The 24907-nt window shown below is 38.2% G+C and overlaps 1 protein-coding gene across 1 annotated transcript in view; it reads left to right on the top strand.

Annotated features, from left to right (window-relative positions):
- Positions 1–24326, top strand: part of CNGB3 (cyclic nucleotide gated channel subunit beta 3) — a 148376-nt gene extending 124050 nt beyond the window's left edge. Inside the window, exons 16-18 of the mRNA XM_043601321.1 lie at positions 20928–21074; positions 21527–21701; positions 24009–24326. Of these exons, the coding sequence (XP_043457256.1) occupies positions 20928–21074; positions 21527–21701; positions 24009–24269 (583 nt within the window). The 3' untranslated portion in view covers positions 24270–24326. The remainder of the gene's footprint in view (positions 1–20927; positions 21075–21526; positions 21702–24008) is intronic.
- The last annotated feature ends 581 nt before the right edge of the window (positions 24327–24907 follow it).

Genomic DNA, 24907 nt, shown 5'->3' with positions numbered 1-24907 from the left:
CCCATACTCTGATCTTTCAACATGGGGATTGCAGGAGAATCCGTGAGAATCTGTGGGTCTCAACCACTAGGAATCTGACTGTGATGGAGAAGATGGGGGAGGTTTGCAATAGCCAGTAAGTGGATCTTGGCAGACTAAGTTCATACCTCCCGTGCTCAAGTAGTAATCCCAACCAGTGGGTTTACTCTTCTGCAGAAACAAATCAGGAATGCATTCTGACCAGGGAACTCAATGAAGTACAGATCTGTCTGATTCAGAAACCCAAACAAGGAAGTTGCAGACCCTAGAGCCCCATTTGTCTTTGCCCAGGCAAGGAGCTTATTCACAGTCCCACCCACTGTGGAGAGTCTTCTGGCCCCATCTGGCCAGAAGGGCTAGTGACAACTCCTGGAAGCAGTGTGGGCCAGTGGCAGGCAGAGTTGGGCAGGCAGAACTGAATGCCTGCAGAAAAGCCAGTACCAGGCGTGGAGCATTCTCATGATATGCACAGGCAGAGGGATTGATTCTTAGCCAAGGCTAAGGGTAGCCCCCCTCAAGTACAGAACCTGTTTGGGAAATTTTGAGTAGCTTAGAGCAGTCCCTTCTCCTCCCACTCAGGCAAGGGAGCTAAGACATATCCCCAGCTGCTGTGGAGAGTGTCATCTGGCCCCATCTGACCATTAAGGGCTGGAGACAACTCCTGGAAACTATATTCAAGTCACTCAGTCAAGGAGAACAGGTATTGCTAACAGTTTACAAAGCAAAGCCAGTGGTCCTGTTTGATCAGGGAATTTGGGGTTCAGGTTGGCTTGAGTTAACAAACAATGAACCCTACCTGCTTCTAAAGCTGCTTTTCCTGCTGTACCCAGATTGGGAATCTAACTCACATCCCTGATATTGGTGACTACAGCCTTCAGCCTGTCCAATTAGGGAACCTAACCAGAGCACACAGGAAGCTCCATAGCCCATTCAACTGTCCTATGTACAGTAGCACATGAACAGAGAGTAGAGCCTACAACTTCCCCCATCTACAGAGAAAAACCAGAGGCTTCACCTAACCAAGGAATTCAGTACACACTCTGGTCTGATTCAGGTACACAAACAATGACTGGGTCCCATCCCACTGCCCTGCTACATCAGAGAAGCTAATTTATAGTCCCACCTACTACTGAATATAGTACCTACTCCAGACCATCTAGTAAGCCTGAACAGAGAATCCAGGCAATCATGGAACCCATCCTACAGCCTCACTTGGATAGGAGTCGTATCCAACTGTTCTCAGCCAATGGCAGAGTCCCTCATCTCTATCCTTACAGTTTGAACGGTTGCATCACACAAAAATTGACTGTAATAACATGACTCACTTGCCCAAGGACATAACCAGCAGACACCCAGAAACCCAAACTGAATTGGTTGGTGAAGAACTCTCTCTGCCAAACCAAACTGTGAAGTCTGAAAGTGAAGCCCAATTATTCAGATGTGCAGACAATAATATAAAAAATCAAGGATCAGGAAAAATCAGGTAAATATGACACCACCAAAGGAAACTAATAAAACTAACTGACCCTAAGGAAATAGAGATCCATGAGCTGTTAGACAAAGAATTCAGAATAATCCACCTAAGGAAGTTCAGTGAACTACAAGGAAACACAGGCAGACACAAAACAATGCATAAACAAAATGAGAAGTTCAGTAAAGAAACAAAATGATCAAACAAAAAAGCAACCAAATATACAAGAGTTGAAAATGCAACAATTGAACTGAAGAATTCAAAAATGGTTTCAAAAGTAGATCCAACCACAACAGAAGAATTCACGATCTGTAGGATAGGACTTTGGAAATTGCCAAGTCAGAGAAGCAAAAAGGAAAATGAAAAAATGAAAAAAGTAAAAAAGGCCTACAGGAATTATGGAACGCAATGATGTTTTGATGCTTTAACCCTTTATCATTATATAATGACCTTCTTTGTCTCTTCTTACCATTTTTAGCTTAAAGTCTATTTTGTCTGATAACAAATATAGCTACACTAACTCAAAAAGATATCTGCAACCCCATGTTCATAGCAGCATTATTTACCATACCCAAGACATGCAAATAACCTAAGTATCCATCAATGGATGAATCGATAAAGAAGTTTTGTTCGTATATATATGAATGTTATTCAGCCATAAGAAATTCTGCTCTTTGCAACAACAAGGTTGGACCCTGTGGGCATTATGCGAAGCAAGTAGGTCAGACAAAAAGAAAAATACTGTATGATCTCAGTAAGAGAAAGAAAGAAGGAAAGAAAGAAAATATTCATAGGAAAGACTTGTGAAGGGTGCCTGAGTGGCTCAATTACGCGTCCTACTTGGTCTCTGGTCATGATCACGTGGTGCATGAGTTCGAGCCCCGCATTGGGCTCTCTGCTGTCAGCATGGGGCCTGCTTTAGATCCTCTGTCTCCCTCTCTCTGGCCCTCCCCAACACATTCATCCTCTCTCTCTCTCTCTCTCTCTCTCTCTCTCTCTCAAAAATAAAACATTTAAAAAAAGAAAGAAAGAAAAGAAAAGACCTGTGATTACCAGAAGCAGAGGGGAGGGGGATTTGGAAAAAGGTGGTCAAAAGGTACAAACTTCCAGTTACAAATAGGTACTAGGGTTGTAATGAACAAAATGATGACTATAGTTGACACTGCTGTATGATAGATAGGAAAGTTGTTAAGAGTAAATCTTAAGAGTTCCCATCACAAGAAAAATTTTTCATTTTTTTTCTTTGTTTCTTTTTATTGAACCTATATGAGCAGATGAATGTTAGTTAAACGTAATGCGGTAATCATTTTATGATATATGTAAATCAAATCATCATGCTGTATGCCTTAAATTTATACAGTGATACATGTCAATTGTTTCTCAATTAAACTGGAATTTTAAAAACTATACAATAATTATTGATTTTCACTGATATCCTGAAATATTAAAAAATAATTTTAGGTGTATTCAGTAATTTTTACTTAATGAATTATGATGTTTAAAAACAACAGAAAGGGGCGCCTGGGTGGCGCAGTCGGTTAAGCGTCCGACTTCAGCCAGGTCACGATCTCGCGGTCCAGGAGTTCGAGCCCCGCGTCAGGCTCTGGGCTGATGGCTCAGAGCCTGGAGCCTGTTTCCGATTCTGTGTCTCCCTCTCTCTCTGCCCCTCCCCCGTTCATGCTCTGTCTCTCTCTGTCCCAAAAATAAATAAACGTTGAAAAAAAAAAAAAAAAAACAGAAAATTACACCCAGGACCCCCCTACAGCATAATGTGAAGTACCTGAAAGAAGGCCATGCATGACATGGTAAACAAGAGTGGCAAACAAGAAACAAATTGCTTCCTTGAAGAGCTTTACAAACCAATGAGACAGGGCAATAAAAGATTCCAATACCAGGTGATAAAATGTATGGATTGCATCCAATGATGAAATATACACAGGACGTTATGGAGTACAAAGGCTTCACAAGGACCAATGTATCCCTTGGATTTGGCAATTACTTGAGTTTATTTGAGAACTTAAAGAGAACATTTCAGTGCTCCTCAAATGGCAAATACAGACAATAATGCGTGTACAAAGGTCAATCCTGGTAGTCCCTGCTGTAGGATACATAAAGGATTATTCACATAATGCCTGTAGTGGGTTGCATGGTGGCCCACACAAAGATGCATCCATGCCCTAAACCCTGGAACCTATGAATGTGACTTTACTTGGAAAAAAAAGGGGGGGTAGCTCTTTGCAGATATAATTAAGGATCTCAATATAAGATCATTCTCAATTATCTGGATGTGCTCTAAGTCCAATGACAAGTGTCCTCACATGAGACAGAAGAGGAGAAGACATACAGACACAGGAGGAAGAGGGGAAGGCCATCTGAAGACTGAGGTGGAAGTTGGAGTTAATGCAGCCACAACCAAGGAAATCCTATAACTACCAGAAGCTGAAAGGCAAGAAAGGATTCCTCCCTCGAGTCTTTGGAGGGAGACCAGCCTTGACAACACCTTGATTTTGGACTTCAGGCCTCCAGAATTGTAAGAGAATGCATTTCTATTGTGGTAAGTCACTGGTTTTGTGGCAGTTTGTTAAAGTAGCCCTAGGAAACAAATACTAAACTCTCTAAATTGTTAACTTTAAAATATTTTACTGGAAAAAAAAAAAGGGCATGCTTGTCACCTCCCTCTACTCACCCTACATGGCCAGTGTACCTCCAAGACCTGTCGATCTCATCTCCTCAGTATGTCTCCAATAATTTGCATTTTACCATCTCCACTGATGGTACCTTGGTCCAACAACCTCCACCTCTCCTGGACAACTGCAATGGCTTACTCTGCATCTTTCACTCCAATACCATCATCCTCTACAATCCATCATCCACTTTGTAGCCAGAGGGATCTTTTAGAAACACAGATATGATCATACCCCTGCTCTTCTTATTAAAACAATTTAGTGCTTTTATACTGTTTTTAGGAATAAGAACAAATTTCTACCCTGACCTACAAGGTCCTACAGAGCGTAGCCCCTGCCCACCTCTCTACTTCACCTTGCACCCCACCCCCTGGCCCCTCTTTAATTCAAACTTCAGTTCCCTGAATATGCCACATGCTGTACAGCCATGGGGAGTTTTATGCACATCCTGTTACCTTTGTCTGGACACTTTTCCCACCTCCTTTACTTAGCCTCAACTTCTTTCCAAACTTCCTAGAGTCTCCATAATAGAGACTTTCCAGTTCTCCTTGCTATATGCTCTGGTCAGGCTATATTCCTCTCTTCTGAGAAGTTATCTTTGTAATTATGTCCTCATTGGTGCATTTATTTCTTTGATGTCTTTCTTCCTCACTGACTTGTAAGCACCAGGACTGCTATGCACGGCTATGCCTGTTGTGCTCTGCATCAAGATGTCCAGTGAGGGACAATAGTCCACTCCCAACTCATGATCCCTGCTATTGTGCTCTTCCTCATGCATGGATACCCGTTACTTTGCAAATGGGGGCATTTTTCTGGCAAAGCTTTGCACCCATAGGACTTCATGTTCCCAGAGAAGCTACATTTTTCTAAATTGCACAAAGGCATAGGGATATCCCAGGAATAATAGTATACACCACATTTGTTTTGCTCTGTACTCAATTCCCAGCCTTTAGGGCAGTTCCTGGCCCACATAGTACCTAATAAATAGTTATTCAATAAATAAGTGAATGTAATTATCTATCTTTGCAAATGTACTAATACACATCCATTTTTGTCATGAATATGCATATTCAGCCTTGTGCCCTTTTAGTCAGTTTTTATTATTAAGAATAGCACTGCTATGTTTATCTTTATAAAATTACTTTGCTTTTATTTCTTTGAGGTTTATTCCCAAAAGTGAGATAACTAGGTCAAAACGTAGAAACATTTCTATAACTCTTCTAATATATGAGCAGATTATTTTCCAGAAAAATTGAATCAATTTACAATTCAACATGAAATGTATAGCTATTTTTCCTAGCATCCCTGACGTTACTTTATTATTCTCATTGGTTTGGCATTTTAATAGGTTGTTTTAATTTGCATTTCTCTAAATAGTGCCTGGAAAATAATAGGTCCATAAGAAATATTTTCTAAATGAATTAATTTTCTATGGACCTATTTATTTTCATAAATATGGTCATTTATTTACCTTCCATATTTCTTTTTTTCTTCACTATCCTTTTTCCCTCATTGAGTTATTAAGTAGAATTTAGGCATTGATACATTCTTATATATTTTAGATAGTGTGCTTTTCATTTAAAATATGTAAATTCTGATGTTTCACTGGTTTTATTAGTCAAATCACCCATTCTGAGGACTCCTTTTTGATATTTATATCATTGTGAAAAAGCCAAAAAATTTGAAAAATAATTTTAAGCCTCTTTTTCCCTGTAAACCATGTTTGCCTCTTTCTCCTGAACACTCAGTTTGTTTTTGTTTTTTTTAATTTTTTTTCAACGTTTATTTATTTTTGGGGACAGAGAGAGACAGAGCATGAACGGGGGAGGGGCAGAGAGAGAGGGAGACACAGAATCGGAAACAGGCTCCAGGCTCTGAGCCATCAGCCCAGAGCCTGACGCGGGGCTCGAACTCCCAGACCGCGAGATCGTGACCTGGCTGAAGTCGGACGCTTAACCAACTGCGCCACCCAGGCGCCCCCTGAACACTCAGTTTTTAAATCTATTTATTTATTTTGAGAGAGAGAGATGGCATGCAAGTGGGGGAGGGGCAGAGAGAGAGGGAGAGAGAGAGAATCCCAAGCAGGCTTCACACTGTCAGTACGGAGCATGATGTGGGGCTCGAATTCACAAACCACAAGATCATGACCTGAGCTGAAGTTGTACACGACCGACTGGGCCACTCAGGTGACCCTGAACACTCAGTTTTTTAAATGGGAATACCAAGGGAGACTCCTAGTTCTTTTGGACTATGTTAATTCCATATTCTTACTTTTCATGAGAATAATTCTGTTATGCCTTCCCCCTCCCTCAACCCCTTTCCTAAAGACAGAAAGAGTTAGTTACATTAGACTTATGAGCAAGGGTAAGAAATCTTGATTAATTGAGAAAAAAATTCTTCATTTCTATATTTTTCCTATCTCAAACTTTTAACCTGTGTTAAAAATACATATTTGTGGGGCACCTGGGTGGCTGTCAGTCAAGCATCTGACTTTGACTCAGGTCATGATCTCACGACTCATGAGTTCAAGCCCCAAGTCTGGCTTTGTGCTGAAAGCTCAGATCCTGGAGCCTGCTTCAGATTCTGTGTCTCCTTCTCTCTCTTCCCCTCTCCTGCTCTCTCTCTCTCTCTCAAAAATTAATAAGCATTAAAAAAATTTTTTTAAATACATATTTGAATTTTCATTATATCCTTTTGTAGATCATCTCTTTTGATTGTGTAATAAATACCTTTTTGCTTATAGCAAAAAGAAAACCTCATGTAAGTTTCACAATATTCCTGTGAACAACTATATTATCAGTACCATTATTTAAAAATGTATTCAAATATCATAAGGATGCCTCTTAAAGAAACTTTGTCCCATGTCTTTAATTCTATGAAAATCGAGGTTCCTTACCACCATTTGGAACAGTAGGAAAAGAATAAAGATTCTGATAGTCAGACTTTGGCACATAGCTTATAATGCCAGCCTGATTGGCTTCTTCTCTTATTTTTCCTAATGTCCATGGGAAAATATGTGTCATTAAAATAATGAAGACTTCGTTAGCAGCACTAGAGTTCATGTATAAAGAAAAGGTCTCTTGATTAAAGTCAGCTCTAGTCTTACATTTGAGTTTCAATAATGAAACTCATATTTGTTTTTGAATAAGTCACTTCACTGATTCTGGACCTAAGTTTCTATGTCAGGAAGTAGAAGTAAGAATGTGCTTCACCAGATTGACATGGTCATCAATATATGTCATTGTTAGCTATTTTGACTTCAAAGAAACCCTTAAACAATCTACTTTCTAGTTTGTTTGATAAGGTGTTTTTGAGTTAGAGTATCAATGCAGAGTATTACCCTAGGCACTTGAACAGATATAAAAGTAAACAGGGTATGGAATAAAATGTACATGTTATTCTTTCTTTCCTCCCCACATCCTTAGGATTTTTACCTAGATTTTTCATTGTTTATCCACTTCCTCTGAGGCCAGTTCAACTCTATTATCAACACCTTCTGGGGTAGAAGAGACTACCTGTTTTCTATCTGTGAAATCTAAACTCTCTAACTCTGATGAAAATCCACACATACAGATTTTTCTCAAAGTATTTTAAAAAAGAAAAAAAATTCTAGGTTAACATGTGTTTGCCTTGCAGTAGTTTTATGAAGATCAAAGTAGCCACAAAGAGCAAGCAGCCTGGGCAGAGGTGATACTAGAACATCTTCTGATATTTGCTCACCTACAAAAGTTTTGTTAGAATTTATTTTTAGTGAAGTCATAAAAATGTTCAAGCAACAAAGTGTTTTCCAATAACACTGAAAAGGATAAAAGACTATCTCAGAAAAAGGCTACATGAGTGATCTAACCTCCTACCCTCTAAATATAATCCACTTGGAAATTTGCTTAATGAGAACAGATATTTGAAATTTTAATCTCTTACTCAGCATTGGATGTGGTACTCTTTCCATTGACAGTAGTCAGAGTTAGTTTTATTTCTATTCTATGAAATTATTATATATGGGGAAAAATGCTCTTAAACTAGAAATATTTTTATTTTAGGAATCATTCTCATTTTTTACATTTAAAGCATTTGTCATTTTGAATTGCATATATCTGTTTTAAAAAAATCTGTGTGGGGGATGCCTGGGTGGCTTAGCTAAGTGTCCAACTCTTGATTTTGGCTCAGGTCATGATCTCACTATGGGATCAAGCTCTGCGCTCACTGTCAGCATGGAGTCTGCTTGGGATTCTCTCTCTCCTCATTCTCTGCCCCTCCCCCACTCACACATGTGCTCTCCCTCACTCTCTCTCAAAATACATAAACATTGGAAAAAAAAAAGAAATATGTCTGGGTATGCATCCCAACTCCACAACTTATGAGCTGTGTGACTCTGAGGAAGGTACTCAGCTGAGATTTCATTTCTTCATCAGTCAAAACAGATTAATAATGATATATAACTATCCATTACATTGGAAAGCATTATATGCATTAATACATAAAAAAAGAACTTAGAAAAATACCTGACTCATCGTAAGCACTCAAAAACATTAGCTAGTAGTATTATTATTAATACTTGCTAGTCTGACAACCCTCACTCATACTTATCCCACTTCTAGATTATAAACATTTTATGGGCAGATGTTAATCATCTTTATAGCCCCCGAACTTAGTTTAGTATCCAGCTCATTATGGAGTATACTATTTTTACACACTCCTAATTTATCTCTAATTTCTTTTTTTTTCTTTTCAATTTATACAACGATTCCTTACATTCCCCTGCATGATTGGCCTCTCAAGCTCATACAAAAACACTATTTATCAAAAGCCCAGCTGAGAAAGGCAATGTTTAAGAGGGATTATTTGTTCTCTGGATATTGTAGGTACAACAAAGAGAAAGCAGGGTATCTGCATGCCCCTTTCCCTGCTACAGAATTATTCTTACTGAACTGGACTTTGGAGTGACACGGCCTTATTGAGGACTGTATCACAGTTTAACAAACTTGTATTTGCATCTATCATAAGAAAATGAAGATGGTGTACACCGTTTTCAAGTGGTCTCTCTACTAAGCCCTTCAGGAGATATTTTTATCTGTCCTAAAGCTAAAAATTAATCCACTTTTATGTTATAAAAGACTTAAAGTCAAGTTTGAAGCACTGTTATAGCAAAGTTTACATTTTTGTATGAATCCCATTTTATGTCTCCATTCTTGTTTTTCTTTTGTTCTTCCATTCAACTTATGCTCAATTTATGTGTTCTCCTTATCTGTGTGAGGGCTTTCTTGATACGCTAACTCTGCTAAAAAGGGCTGTGCAGGCTGTGCACTACACAACTCCAGGGAGTTCCAGTCACATAGTCTATGTATGCAGAGCACAATTTATGATGCCATATGTGGCAACCCTGGAAAACAACTGAGAATGATTGACTGACTAGGGACCATATGAACATTCTAGCTCTTTGTGATTTATACATATCACATATATATGTATTACATATATGTATATTATATGTGCATAATGTGCATATATGTATATGCATATGTACACACATATGTACACACATATATTATCTCCATGTTGCTATTTATTCCTGACATTTAAGGGTTTTGCACATATAGGTCCTCTCATCCTGAATATACATTGTCTCTCTGACATTCACACAACTGATTTCACTCAATTATCCACACACTAGAACTATATATAGTACTTCTAGTACTGTGGTGGTTAATTTTATGTATCAACTTGACTGGACTAAGGGATGCCCAGATAGCTCATAAAACATTACTTCTGAAGGTATTTGGGAAAGAGATTAGCATTGAATAGACTGAGTAAAGAAGGTCAGCCTCACCAATGCAGGTGGGATCATCCCATCAGTTGAGGTACTAAATAGAACAAAAAGATGAATAAAAGGCTAATTTGCACTCTCTGCTTGAGCTGACACATCCATCTTCTCCTGCCCTAGACATCAGCTATCAACACCCTTGGTTCTTGGGCTTTCAGATCCAGACCTGGATTTACGCAATAGGCTTCCTTCTCCCTTCTCCCCTTCTCAGTCCATTGGACTCGGATGGAATTACACCACCAACTTTCCTTGTTCTCCAGCTTGCAGACGGCAGATTGTAGGACTTGTCAGCCTTCATTAACAATTCCTATAATAAATATCCTTTTATATATATATCTGTAAATATCCTATTTGTTCTGTGTTTTTTTCTGGAGAACTCCAAGTAATAAAATGTTATTATTACTTTTTACAGTTACATACCACAAATCAGGGTTTAAAATTTCTCAGCCAGAAATTTTACCTAATAGCAGCTTCTTATAATTAAATATCAGGAGTCTATAAGCACCTATTTCTCCTTGAAAATAATCATATACCTATACTGGGTAATAAAAGATGGCCTTGTTTCCTAAAAGAGTGATTAAGTAAACTGCTTAGAAATACATGCAATAAATGCTAACATTATCTGGTTCCAAAGTCTATATTCTTTCCACAAATACCAGGTTTTAATAATTCTTCTTTTGCTCTACTTTATCTCACTGTACTGAATACGTGGTACATGCTTAATAGTTACATTTATTGGAGTGAAAATCAAAAAGGTCCTTAAGTTATTGTCTAAGGTCACAGCACACAGAGGTGGATCTAGAATTAGAATCCATTTCTTTCTTTCCTGAGCCATTGCTCTGTTCGCTATTTTTTTTTTTTACCTGTGGACATCTACCATTAACCTCAACTATTTGTCCTATAGCACATGCTTCCAGAAACTCTGTATGGGGTCAGGAATATTTAGGTATCTTCTTACTAAGCTATTTAATGCATGAAACTTTCCATTGGTGGAATGCTAGAGAAGCATTTTGTGGACAGAAGAGGAAAAAAAAAAGATGCTATTTTAAACGTTGCTGAGAGAGTTTGGGCAAAATCCATCTGGCAAACAGACTATTTCTTCCGTTCAAAAACTCATCAAGCACTCTAAACGTGTAACCTGTAGGCAAGTTTAATTAAAGCTTGAGAAATCTCAAAATAACCTGACATTTAAATATGTTATTTCCGTTCTGCTCTCATTGTCTGACACACACAGAGCCATTCTCAGAACCAAATTAAGCTCCCCAGTGCCATCTCACCCTGCCTAACTACTGGATTACCCTGTGCACAAGGAGACAGGAACATGAATGAAACAGGCTCATTCTCTCATTGTCCTTCAAATACCAACATCCATTTCATTGAGAGACAGGTAAGAAGATAAGATATGAAATTGGATGAATAGATAGATAGATACATAGATAGATAGATAGATAGGTAGATAGATAGATAGATAAATAGATAGACAGACAAAGGTAAAATTCATCTCTCTTCCTTAAAAAAAAAAAGATGAAGGCAGAGTTTGTCTTGGGGAGAGCCTCAGGAAAGGAATAAGGAAAGTTTTTTTTGCCGTGGAACAAGAAATTTTTTAAAAATTGGACAAAGTAAGTAGGCATTAACATAGGCAACATTTATGGATTCCAAATATATACTTTGGGTCTTGGGGGAATGATTCCAGTTCTGGATCTAAGTTTAATAAGTTCAGGTAACAGACCCTGTTTGATGCCTTAAGGTGGCCTAGCATTAGGTTTTCTTCCTCTTCTTTTTCTGCCTTCTCTGGTTTTATTTTTGGTTTTATTTTTTTGTTTTGTTTTGTTTTTGTCTGACTTCATTTATTTCTTTTTAATATATGAAATTTATTGTCAAATTGGCTTCCATACAACACCCAGTGCTCATCCCAAAAGATGCCGTCTTCAATACCTATCACCCACCCTCCCCTCCCGCCCACCCCCCATCAACCCTCAGTTTGTTGTCAGTTTTTAAGAGTCTTTTATGCTTTGGCTCTCTTCCACTCTAACCTCTTTTTTTTCCTTCCCCTCCCCCATGGGTTTCTGTTAAGTTTCTCAGGATCCACATAAGAGTGAAAACATATGGTATCTGCCTTTCTCTGTACAGTTTATTTCACTTAGCATAACACTCTCCAGTTCCATCAATGTTGCTACAAAGGGCCATATTTCATTCTTTCTCATTGCCACATAGTATTTCATTGTGTATATAAACCACAATTTCTTTTTCCATTCATAAGTTAATGGACATTTAGGCTCTTTCCATAATTTGACTATTGTTGAGAGTGCTGCTATAAACATTGGGGTACAAGTGCCCCTATGCATCAGCACTCCTGTATCCCTTGGGTAAATTCCTAGCATGCTACTGCTGGGTCATAGGGGAGGTCTATTTTTAATTTTTTGAGGAACCTCCACACTGTTTTTCAGAGCGGCTGCACCAGTTTGCATTCCCACCAACAGTGCAAGAGGGTTCCCGTTTCTCCACATCCTCGCCAGCATCTACAGTCTCCTGATTTGTTCATTTTGGCCACTCTGACTGGCATGAGGTGATATCTGAGTGTGGTTTGATTTGTATTTCCCTGATGAGGAGAGACGTTGAGCATCTTTTCATGTGATTGTTGGCCATCTGGATGTCTTCTTTAGAGAAGTGTCTATTCATGTTTTCTCCCCATTTCTTCACTGGATTATTTGTTTTTCGGGTGTGGAGTTTGGTGAGCTCTTTATAGATTTTGGATACTAGCCCTTTGTCCAATATGTCATTTGCAAATATCTTTTCCCATTCCGTTGGTTGCCTTTTAGTTTTGTTGGTTGTTTCCTTTGCTGTGCAGAAGCTTTTTATCTTCATGAGGTCCCAAGAGTTCATTTTTGCTTTTAATCCCCTTGCCTTTGGGGATGTGTCGAGTAAGAGATTGCTACGGCTGAGGTCAGAGAGGTCTTTTCCTGCTTTCTCCTCTAGGGTTTTGATGGTTTCCTGTCTCACATTCAGGTCCTTTATCCATTTTGAGTTTATTTTTGTGAATGGTGTGAGAAAGTGGTCTAGTTTCATTCTTCTGCATGTTGCTGTCCAGTTCTCCCAGCACCATTTGTTAAAGAGACTGTCTTTTTTCCATTGGATATTGTTTCCTGCTTTGTCAAAGATGAGTTGGCCATACTTTTGTGGGTTTGGTTCTGGGGTTTCTATTCTAATCCATTGGTCTATGTGTCTGTTTTTGTGCCAATACCATGCTGTCTTGATGATGACAGCTTTGTAGTAGAGGCTAAAGTGTGGGATTGTGATCCCTCCTGCTTTGGTCTTCTTCAAAATTCCTTTGGCTATTCGGGGCCTTTTGTGGTTCCATATGAATTTTAGGATTGCTTGTTCTAGCTTCGAGAAGAATGCTGGTGCAATTTTGATTGGGATTGCATTGAATGTGTAGATAGCTTTGGGTAGTATTGACATTTTGACAATATTTATTCTTCCAACCCATGAGCACGGAATGTTTTTCCATTTCTTTATATCTTCTTCAATTTCCTTCATAAGCTTTCTATACTTTTCAGCATACAGATCTTGTACATCTTTAGTTAGATTTATCCCTAGGTATTTTATGCTTCATGGTGCAATTGTGAATGGGATCAGTTACTTTATTTGTCTTTCTGTTGCTTCATTGTTAGTGTATAAGAATGCAACTGATTTCTGTACATTGATTTTGTATCCTGCGACTTTGCTGAATTCATGTATCAGTTCTAGCAGACTTTTGGTGGAGTCTATTGGATTTTCCATGCATAATGTCATGTCATCTGCAAAAAGTGAAAGCTTAACTTCATCTGTGCCAATTTTGATGCCTTTTATTTCCTTTTGTTGTCTGATTGCTGATGCTAGAACTTCCAACACTATGTTAAACAACAGCGGTGAGAATGGACATCCTTGTCGTGTTCCTGATCTCAGGGAAAAAGCTCTCAGTTTTTCCCCATTGAGGATGATGTTAGCTGTGGGATTTTCATAAATGGCTTTTATGATGTTTAACTATGTTCCTTCTATCCCGACTTTCTCAAGGGTTTTTATTAAGAAAGGATGCTGAATTTTGTCAAATGCTTTTTCTGCATCGATTGACAGGATCATATGGTTCTTATCTTTTCTTTTATTAATGTGATGTATCACGTTGATTGATTTGCGAATGTTGAACCAGCCCTGCATCCCAGGAATGAATCCCACTTGATCATGGTGAATAATTCTTTTTATAAGCTGTTGAATTCTATTTGCTAGTATCTTATTGAGAATTTTTGCATCCATATTCATCAGGGATTTTGGCCTGTAGTTCTCTTTTTTTACTGGGTCTCTGTCTGGTTTAGGAATCAAAGTAATACTGGCTTCATAGAATGAGTCTGGAAGTTTTCCTTCCCTTTCTATTTTTTGGAATAGCTTGAGATTGCCTTCTCTGGGTTTAAGTGAGCTTTTTTCATGATTTGATTTTCTCTCCTTTCTTAGCATATCAATTATACTTCTTTTCAATATACAGCCTGCAATATACAATTTAAACTAATCTAAGTCTCCCTTCACAGAACACTAACTGCAGAGCAGGAACCTTACACAATATCCCCAATTCTTCCCTACCAGTCCTTAAGGCATTAATGATGCCTATAATGATCCATATACTATAATCACCTAATGCATCATTATTTCATTATTTAAAGTTATCTTTTAGATCAATTAATAATAAGAAAAACTAAGATTTTAGTTTGATTTTACCTCTATTCTTTTCCCAGTGTCCTTCCAGTTTTGATGTAGACCTGAGTTTCTAACTATATCATTTTCTTTCTTCCTGCAGAACTTCTTTTTAACATTTTTTGCAGAGTAGGTGAACTAATGTTGAAGCCCCTCTGCTTTTGATTTTCTAAGAAAATCTTTGTCTCTTTTTCACTTTGGAAGGATAATTTCCATGTACATAGAATTCTAAGTCGCTGCTTTTGCTTCTTTCTTTTTTATTACTGTTTTTATTTTTTTTGAAATATAATTGGCATTTAATATTGTGTAAGTTTTAGGGATAAAACATATTGATTTTAAAAATTCATTTATGTTGCAATATGATAACCACTATTGCATTAGCTAACCTATATCATGTCACATAATTATAATTTCTTCTTTGTGGCAAAAACAATTATGATCTAATCTGTTAGGAACTTCAACACTGTATTTCACTCTCTCTTTTTATTTGTGTGGCTTCTCATGAAAAGTCTGCTGGTTCTTATCCTTGTTCCTCTTATAGGTGTTTTGTGCCTGTCTAAACCTATGAATAACCAATGTGGCTGGACTGGCCCTTGTAGTTTTTATTAAGATTGTAAGATGCAGGGCATCTGGGTGGTTCAGTCAGTTAAGCACCTGACTCTTGATTTTGGCTCAAGTCATGATTTCACAGTGCTCTGTCTCTCTCAAAATAAATAAATAAACAAAAACTTTTAAAACTTTTTAAAAAGCTCCCCAGGGGAGCCTGGGTGGTTCAATTGGTTAAAGCATCCAACTTCGGCTAAGGTCATGATATCACAGTTCATGAGTTCGAGCTCCACATGGGGCTCTGTGCTGACACCTCAAAGCCTGGTGCCTGCTTCAGATTTTCTGTATCCCTCTCTCTACCTCTCCCCCACTCTCTGTCTCGGTCCATCTCCAAAAATAAATAAACATTATTATTATTTTTTTAAATATTGTGAGTGGCTCCTGAGTGGCTCAGTTGGATAGGCATCCACCTTTGGCTCAGGTCATGATCTCATGGTTCATGGGTTCGAGCCCCACGTGGGCTTAGAGATACCAGTTTAGAGCCTGGAACCTGCTTCGGATTCTGTGTTTCTGTCTCTCTCTGCCCCTCCCCCACTTGAGTGCTCTCAGTCTCTCTCTCTCTCTCTCAAAAATAAATAAACATTAAAAAAAAAAGACTGTAAATGCTCTTCAACAACAACCAGAGGAAACTTTGAAAAAATAAGATTTATTACTTACAAGACCTGGAAAATTACACAGCACACCTGGGGCCACACAGTGAGGTTGCAGATAGAGAGAGGGAGAGTGTATGGGCCTGGGGTTCTACTTTTATTGGGGTTGAGAATGGAGGCCTAGGATTTTGTGAGCTCACTAATGGTGAATTTAAGACATAAGAGCAGGAAAATAAACTCAAAATGGATGAAAGACATAAATATAAAACAGGAACCATGAAAATCCTCGTGGAGCAAGCAGGCAAAAGCCTTTTTGACCTGTGCTGCAGGAACTTCTTACTCAACACGTCTCCAGAGGCAAGGGAAACAAAAGCAAAGATGAACTACTGGGACCTCATCAAAATAAAAAGCTTCTGCACAGTGAAGGACACAATCAGCAAAACTAAAACGTGACCAACAGAATAGGAGAAGATATTTGCAATGACATATCACATAAAGGGTTAGTATCCAAAATCTATAAAGAACTTACCAAACTCAACACCCAAAAAACAAATAATCCAGTGAAGAAATGGGCAAAAGACATGAATAGACACTTCTCCAAAGAAGACATCCGATGGCCAACCGACACATGAAAAAATGCTCAGCATCACTCATCATCAGGGAAATACATATCAAAACCACAATGAGATACCACCTCACACCTGTCAGAATGGCTAACATTAACTCAGGCAACAACAGGTGTTGGCGAGGATGCAGAGAAAGAGGATCTCTTTTGCACTGCTAGTGGGAATGCAAACTGGTACAGCCACTCTGGAAAACAGCATGGAGGTTCCTCAAAAAATTTAAAATAGAACTACCCCACATTGTACTACCTGGTATTTATCCAGGGGATACAGGTATGCTGTTTTGAACAGGCACATGCACCCCAATGTTTATAGCAGCACTATCGACCATAGCCCAAGTAAGGAAAGAGCCCAAATGTCCAACAACGGATGAATGGATAAAAAAGATGTGGTATATATATGCAATGGAGTATTACTCAGCAATCAAAAAGAATGAAATCTTGCCATTTGCAACTACGTGGATGGAACTAGAGGATATTATGCTAAACGAAATTAGTCAGAGAAAGATAAACATCATATGACTTCACTCAAATGAGAACTTTAAGAGACAAAACAGATGAACATAAAGGAAGGGAAGAAAAAATAAATAAAAAAACAGGGAGGAGGACAAAACATAAGAGAGTCTTAAATATAAAGAACAAACAGAGGGTTGCTAGAGGGGTGTGGGAGGGGGGATGGGCTCAATGGGTAAGGGACATTAAGGAATCTACTCCTGAAATCATTGTTGCACTATATGATAACTAACTTGGATGTAAATTTAAAAAAAAAGAGGGGCGCCTGGGTGGCGCAGTCAGTTAAGCGTCCAACTTCAGCCAGGTCACGATCTCGCAGTCCGTGAGTTCGGGCCCCGCGTCAGGCTCTGGGCTGATGGCTCAGAGCCTGGAGCCTGTTTCCGATTCTGTGTCTCCCTCTCTCTCTGCCCCTCCCCATTCATGCTCTGTCTCTCTCTGTCCCAAAAATAAATAAAGTTTAAAAAAAAAAAAGAAATGAAGTATAAAAAGAAATAATAAATAAATACATACATACATACATACATACATACATACATACACAAGACCAGGAATTTAAAGTGTGGGAAGAGAAAGAAACAAGTGGCCCAATTGTCAGTTATCAAAATTCACCAAGATCTCTAAAACAAAGGAACCTCAGTGAGGGAAGGCAGTCTGACTATATAGTTGGGTGGCTGGCAATGTGTTTGAGATCATCATTGAAATAGCAATCAAGCTTAGGTCAAGCACTTGCATTACAAAATAAGGAATAAAACACAACTATCAGGGTTTATACTACAATAGGCAGGATGTTTTCCCCCTCTGTCTCTTTTCAAGATTTTCTCTTTATCTTTGGTTTATCACAATTTGAATTTGATATGTGTAGGATGTAAGGAGGGTGGTATTTATCATGCTTGTTATTCTCTGAGCTTTCTGGATCTGCATTTTGGTGTCTGTACTTAATTTTGGAAACTTCTTGGCCATAATTACTTCAAATATTTTTTCTAATATTAGAGGATGGTGCATGCTTTTGTATATATCTTATGTATATGTATACACAAAAGATACATATATATTTATACTTTTTGAAATTATCCTACAGTTTTTGATGTTCAGGGCGGGGGGGGGAGCTTGTTTTTTTTCTTTTTTTTTTTTCTCTTTGCATTTTTGTTTGGGAACTTTCTACTGACCTATCTTCAAACTCATCTGTTCTTTTCTTGGCCCCATGCAGTCCACTAATGAGCCCATCAAAGTCATTCTTCATTTATGTTACAGTGTTTTTGATTTCTAATATTTCCTTTGAATTTATCTTAGAATTTCCATCTCTCTGCTTACATTTCCCATCTATTCTTAAATGATGTCTAATTTTTCCATTAGATCCCTTAACATATTAATCATAGTCATTTTAAATTCTCTGAGAATTCCAGTATCTTTGTCATATCCCACTCTGGTCCTCATGCTTTCTTTGTCTCTTTAGGCTGTGGTTTTCTTGTGTTCTTAGTGTGGTTTATAATTTTTTATTGGAAGCTGTACATGATGTAATTAGTAATTAGAACTGAGGTAGATATGTCTTTAGCATGATGTTTTATGTTAATCTGACTAGGAGTTGGACTGTATTTAATATTTGCTGTAGCTCTAAGTGCCAGAGCTACCAAATTTTTCTAAAATGCCCTTGTTTCCATCCCCACCTTTTGACTTTGGCCTTCCCTAAGTACACCTCCTCAGAGAAAGTCTGCATCCTGCAGCTATAATCCACTGTTAATATACAAGAGCCCCATTAGTACAATGATAAAATATGGGGGGAATCTATAATCTTATAATTAAATCTCAGTCTTGTAGTGGATCTATGTTCCCGGGATGTGACCTTTACAAGTGTTTCTTAGCTTGCTACCCACCTTAGGTAATAAGACAGGAAGGCTAGAAGGGTCTGGGGTGGGAGAAACACTTTTCCTTTGGGTGGGATAAGGCTCTCGTAGTCTTTTCCCCTAGATAGCAGCCCTTTGTTGTAGAGAACAAATGAGCTCTGGGTATATTTCAAGATGATTAATCATCCTCTTCTACTGCCAGAGCCACAAGCAGATCTTTCTTGGCTCTTAACCATGAGAACATGGTGGGGTTCCTCAAGGATTAAACCCAGGTATTAGTCCCCATAATTGTGACCCCCAAGAGTTTCTTGATTATCCACTCTCAACCTAGCGGTTTATAAAAAGTACCATTTAAATTTTTGTAGCAGTTTCAGCTCCAGGACTTCTGTTCCAGGTAAGTAGATCTGGCTGTGGCTGTCTGGATTCACCTATCTCTCCAGATTTGGAGGAGAATTTACCCTGCAACCTCAGTTCTCTGATAGATCCAAGAAATGTTATTGGTTTCCAATTTCTTCAGCTTTTTTTTTATAGCAAGAATAAAAGTGACAACTTCTGAAACCTATGTTAGTTTTTTATCTTATTAACAGGCAGTGGAATGTTCCTTTTTCTGCAATAGTCAGAGAATCACACATTATCTAATACAAATCTTCAGACATAGGACCCATGCAAGTTCTCATGCATTATTGTCCCCAAAGGCAGGGCTGTGAAAATATGAATATTTTTATTGCCAAGTTGCCTTCTCTGTCCTTTCTACCCCTAAAGATTGTGTTTTTATTAATGTGAGCTTTCTCTCTCTGTCTCTCTCTCACACACACACACACAAATGATAAAACCACAACTATTTTTTCCTAACTGATTGACTCCAAGAGATTAAATCTATTGTGTTATCTTTGCAGTGCAAAGCCTGTAGTGTTTTTAAAGCATTTAAATGTGTTTTTTCTTGTCTTGTTTTAAATACCAACCCTTATTTTCCAGATTATTGGTGAATGATATAATTTTACCCATTTTTTTATTCATTCATGTATTCTTTTATTCACCAACTATTTGTTCATCACTTCTCAAATACAAAATGCCCAGCTATGTCTCTGAGAGATATAAAGCCCAGAATTCACTGACACTCCTAATGGAAAGTTATATGTGAAGGACTATACTACAGAGAGGTTACAATACTGAGAACCAAGACAATTTGAGTGTTAACTAGGAGAAGAGATTGGATTTACCAGATATAACCAGGGCACCATTAAGATTTGATGTCAGATCTATATCAGACACAACCCAGGCAGAAAACAGAAAGTACACTCAAACAAGGTAATGAAGAAGACTTTAAAAAGGAACTATTGACAAAAGTCAATAGAAGGAAATTGGGAGAAACATCAGTATATCCAACAAGGGATGGTGATGTATCCTGGAGCTAGCAACAGTAAAGAAGTTTTTCTGCAGCTAGGCCTGAAGGGGGCAAGAGGAGGGTACATTACCAGAACCAAGACAGAGCTATAGAGAATCATACTTCTAGAAGATGGCCACATGTCAGGAGCTGTGGATGTTGGTGGAGAACTATAGTTACTGCTAACATAAGCTCTGGCAAGGAATGAACAGTGGAATAAATGCTCCAACACCACACTCCTCCTGTTTTCCAACTTCCTACTGCTATTTCCCATTGGCTGAACTCAGATGCAAGTCAGAGGGCAAATCTCCAGAGGTCAGCTTTCTGGCGAGCAGAGAGGATTGGGAAGGATGAAAAGTGAATCTGGAGGAGCAAACAGAAGATACCCAGTTCAACAGGAGTTTGTGCCTCTGGAATCTGGGAGGGAGAATCTCACGGGGCACTGATGGCTACAAATCCTTCATTTGAAGTGGGAGGTATAGACAAAACATGTTGAAAACTGTTGCCACTTCCATCACCACCACATCTTACTTCTTCCACACAAACACCTGAACTCTCACCTTCACCTCTCTGAAGCAGTGTAAATCCATTTTTTTAAATATCTTGGTGAAAGGAGAGTGAAACTGGTGGCAAACATTCACCTTTCTATCTACAGCCTTCTAGCAGCAAGAGGAGGAAACCGTCGAACTGCCAATGTGATAGCCCATGGGTTTGCCAATCTTTTAACTCTGGACAAAAAGACCCTCCAAGAAATTCTAGTGCATTATCCAGATTCTGAAAAGCTCCTCATGAAGAAAGCCAGGTACAACCTTTAAAACCTCATTAGAAGGGCACCTGGGTGGTTCAGTAGGTCCAGCATCTCTTGATTTCAGCTCAGTTCACAGTCTCACAGGTTCATGGGATTGAGCCCCATGTTGGGCTCTGCACTGACAGCACAGGGCCTGCTTAGGATTCTCTCTCTCTCTCTCTCTCTCTCTCTCTCTCTCTCCCTTGCCCGTCCCCCCCATTCAAAATAAATAAGCTTAAAAAAAACTAGAGTTGGTTTTACACTGTAATATCTAAGAGGAGAACTATATTATGATGGCAGTCATAATGGAGAAAGATCAACTTTCTCCATAAGAAACATTCAACAAACAATTGTCTATGCAGATATCCATTGAAAACTTCACAGATTAGGAGACAAGACAGTGTCTGGTAGGTTTTTCCAGAACTTTTACGGTACTATCTAAAATAGCCTTTCTCTTCCATCCACAGTGTGCTTCTAAAGAAGAAGGCTCCAGGCACAGAGGAATCCCCTCCAAGAAAAGGACTTGCTTTTCTCTTCCAACCAAAACAAAAGACACCCAAAATGTTTAAAGCTCTCCTGGGAGGCACAGGAAAAGCAGGTCTTACAAGACTACTCAAAATGAAGAGGGAACAAACCATCCAGGTAATGAGGCAGAGTGAATTGAGGGCTGTAACAGATCATTGAACTAAGTATACCCAGACAAGCTCCTACTCTAATTCCATTTCAAATACTGGGACAGTTTGGATGCATCTAATGTGAATAATTAGTACTTTATTTATAGCACTTATTATTTTCTAAACTATATCCTCATATTTCATTACATTTAATCCTCACAGTTTATTATAGATGGTTTTAATATATATGTATATACAAACATTCAACTCTCATTATCTATATATTCTATATATTCGCAAATCTGCCTATTTGCTGAAATTTCATTGTAATCCCAAAATCAATACTCCATGTGGTCATTTGCAAACATACATATGTGCAGAGCAGTGAAAAATTTAAGTTGCCCAATGCACATGTCCCCAGCTGAAGTTGAGCAAGAAGACAACTCTACCTTCTTATTTCAGTTCTCACACTGTAAACAAGTGATTTTCATGATCTATTTAAGTGCTATGTTTTCCTCATTTTTGCAGTGCATAGTGCTGAAGTTCTGTCTAGTGATCCTAAGCACAAAAATTTCTGATATGTCTTACAGACAAAAGACATGTGTTAGATAAGCTTCATTCAAGCATGAGTTATAGTGCTGTTGGGCATGAGTTCAATAAAATGAATCAACAATATATATTAAATAAATGTCCCTAAACAGAAATACTCATAAAACAAGGTTATGTATTGATTTGTTGACAAAAATGTGGCCAGAGCCTCATACGAACCAAATCCTGCATTACCCCTAGGAGCAATGGTTCAGTATTTGCTAATTCTGTGTTTGTGGCAGCTGTATAGAACAAAACTACCAGGAATAATGAGAATCAATTGTTTACGTATAAACATACATATACACCTATAAATATATAGCACATTTTACCAATGACCCACTTTCACAAATATTCAATCACTTATATATCACAAATGTTTAAACCCAGAAATAATTTCACAGATTTTACCCAAACCCTTCATGTTATAGATGAAGAAACAGCTCAATTTATTTGGATAAGTTCACAAAAAGTGACAGAGCAAAAACTATTACTCAGGTATTCACACTTGTAGTCCTATACTGAGCTGCCTCCCAATTCCTAGAAATGTCAAGATACTCAAATGTTACAGTTTTTCTGTCTTTATTTTCATATTTCTTTGATTCTTATAATAAGTCTATGGGGCAGCTATTGAAAAACAGAGCAGGGATGCAGGTTTTCTGAATCTAGTCATGTTATCTCTTAAACTGTAAGAAATGGCTGACTGGATCTTTCAGAAAATTGGTAAAGCAAATATTATAAACAAGTCACACTCAAGAGACTAAAACTTGCCTCTTCCTTTTCACAGAGAAGCACTATGGTGAAAATTAGGGATACAGTGTAAGCCAAATCAGCATAGAAATAATAATCTCTGTAAAGGTTCATGAGTTCCAACCCCGTATCTGTCAGTGCAGTGCACTGTCAGTGCAGAGCCTCTTGGGATTCTCTCTCTCTCCCTCTCTCTCTGTCCCTCTCTTTGCCCTTACCCTTCTCATGTGCTTGTGCTCTCACTCTCTCTCTCAAAATAAATAAAACTTTTTAAAAAATTAAAAAACATAATAATCTAGGTAAAAGACTTACAGGGTAAAGAAATATGTGTCAACATGTTAAGTAAGTTTCTCAACTTTATATGTGCCATTCATACCTAGTAAGAGCCTCTCTTAAACTGACCCCAAATATCATCAGCACAGAGCATAGTATGTTTTTTTACTATGAAACTTCTACAGATGATACTAAGCATAGTAGTTTCTAAAACCATATAGCTCAACCACCCGTGGGACGAATAAGACTGTATGAGGAAAGAGATATGAGTTTCTCCCTGAGGTTCTCCCATGAGCTTATGCAACAGGAAAACCATACTTTCTGTAGCATTTTTATGGCATTTGGTTAATACTTTTTTATTAGAAAATAAATATTTAAAATTTCATCTTCATAAAATAAATAAGTACATATTTTTAGAGCAAAGAGTCCTAAGCACTAAGTCTAATAGTTCAGTAAGCATAAGGACCAATAGGAAAAGAATTCCTTCTCAGGGACAAAAATGCAGTCCAGAATTACACTGTCAAATGTGACAGCTCAGCCTCCTTCTTCAGCACATCACAAAGCTGTCAAATGATAGTAGAATGCAAGGCAGACATGATTCCCACATTAACTTAATTCAGACAGTCTTTGTCTTCGTGGTGATCCTTAGCCATTGAATATTAATCATAAGACTCCAATGTCCTTGATTATGATTTCAAAACCAACTTTTTGTAACTACTTCTTCCAGGAAAAAAGTGAAAACTCCAAAGAAGGAGAGGGTAAAGGAAGAGAATATGAAGATAAACGAAGAGAACCAGTAGAGAAAACACAGGACAGCTCTGAATGTAGAGCAAATTCTGTTACAGCAGAGGAAGTGCCCCAGTCAATTAGAAGGGCAGCTTTACCCAGAGGAACTACTCGTCAATCACTCATCATCAGTATGGCTCCTTCTACAGAGGCTGGGGAAGAAGTTCTGATGATTGAAGTTAAAGAAAAGGCTAAACAATAAGTGTTTGATTATCTTTAGATGTAATCTAGCTAATTCCCAAAGAGATTGTACCCAGGATTGTAGCTTAAATTAATGAGGGGAAAAGACCTTGCCAGGACCCCTGAGAATCCATAGACAAATCCCTGGCTTAGTTTCTAGAACTTATGTGAGACTGTGATCTTATGCAGTAGTAATAAGAAGATTATTTCAAAACCATCCCTATTCTCCATTGTCATTAGCTTTGTGCAATTGGTATTTCTCCTAATTTTATGTAGTAAGGTTTTTTTCTCTTCCATTCTTTCTTAATGATGTTTCTTCCTCCATTTTGATTAGCTTGGGATTGGCCCTGAAGTGATTCACTTACCTTTTCTCTTCAGTGTGTGTGTGTGTGTGTGTGTGTGTGTGTGTGTGTGTGCAAGTCTTGCATGGTACTGTTATTTCTCACTTGTAGGGGATTATGAGATTTCAATAAAATGTCGAAAATAAAACATCAGGTGATTTCCATTCAAGCAAGGATGATGAGTCATTCAAATATCATATCAATCCAGCAGTTGGAATTGAAGGGAAGCAGAGATAATGGAGTCTGTGGATGTGAAATCTGACTTGCAGAAAAGTCCCCTGAGGAGCAATATTGGTCAGTAGTACTAACAAACCCACGG

The sequence above is a fragment of the Prionailurus bengalensis genome, chromosome F2 (genome assembly GCF_016509475.1).
Source record: "Prionailurus bengalensis isolate Pbe53 chromosome F2, Fcat_Pben_1.1_paternal_pri, whole genome shotgun sequence".
Lineage (NCBI taxonomy): Eukaryota > Metazoa > Chordata > Mammalia > Carnivora > Felidae > Prionailurus > Prionailurus bengalensis.
Note: the sequence above shows the minus strand (reverse complement) of the source record. Positions and strands in the feature narration are given on the sequence as shown.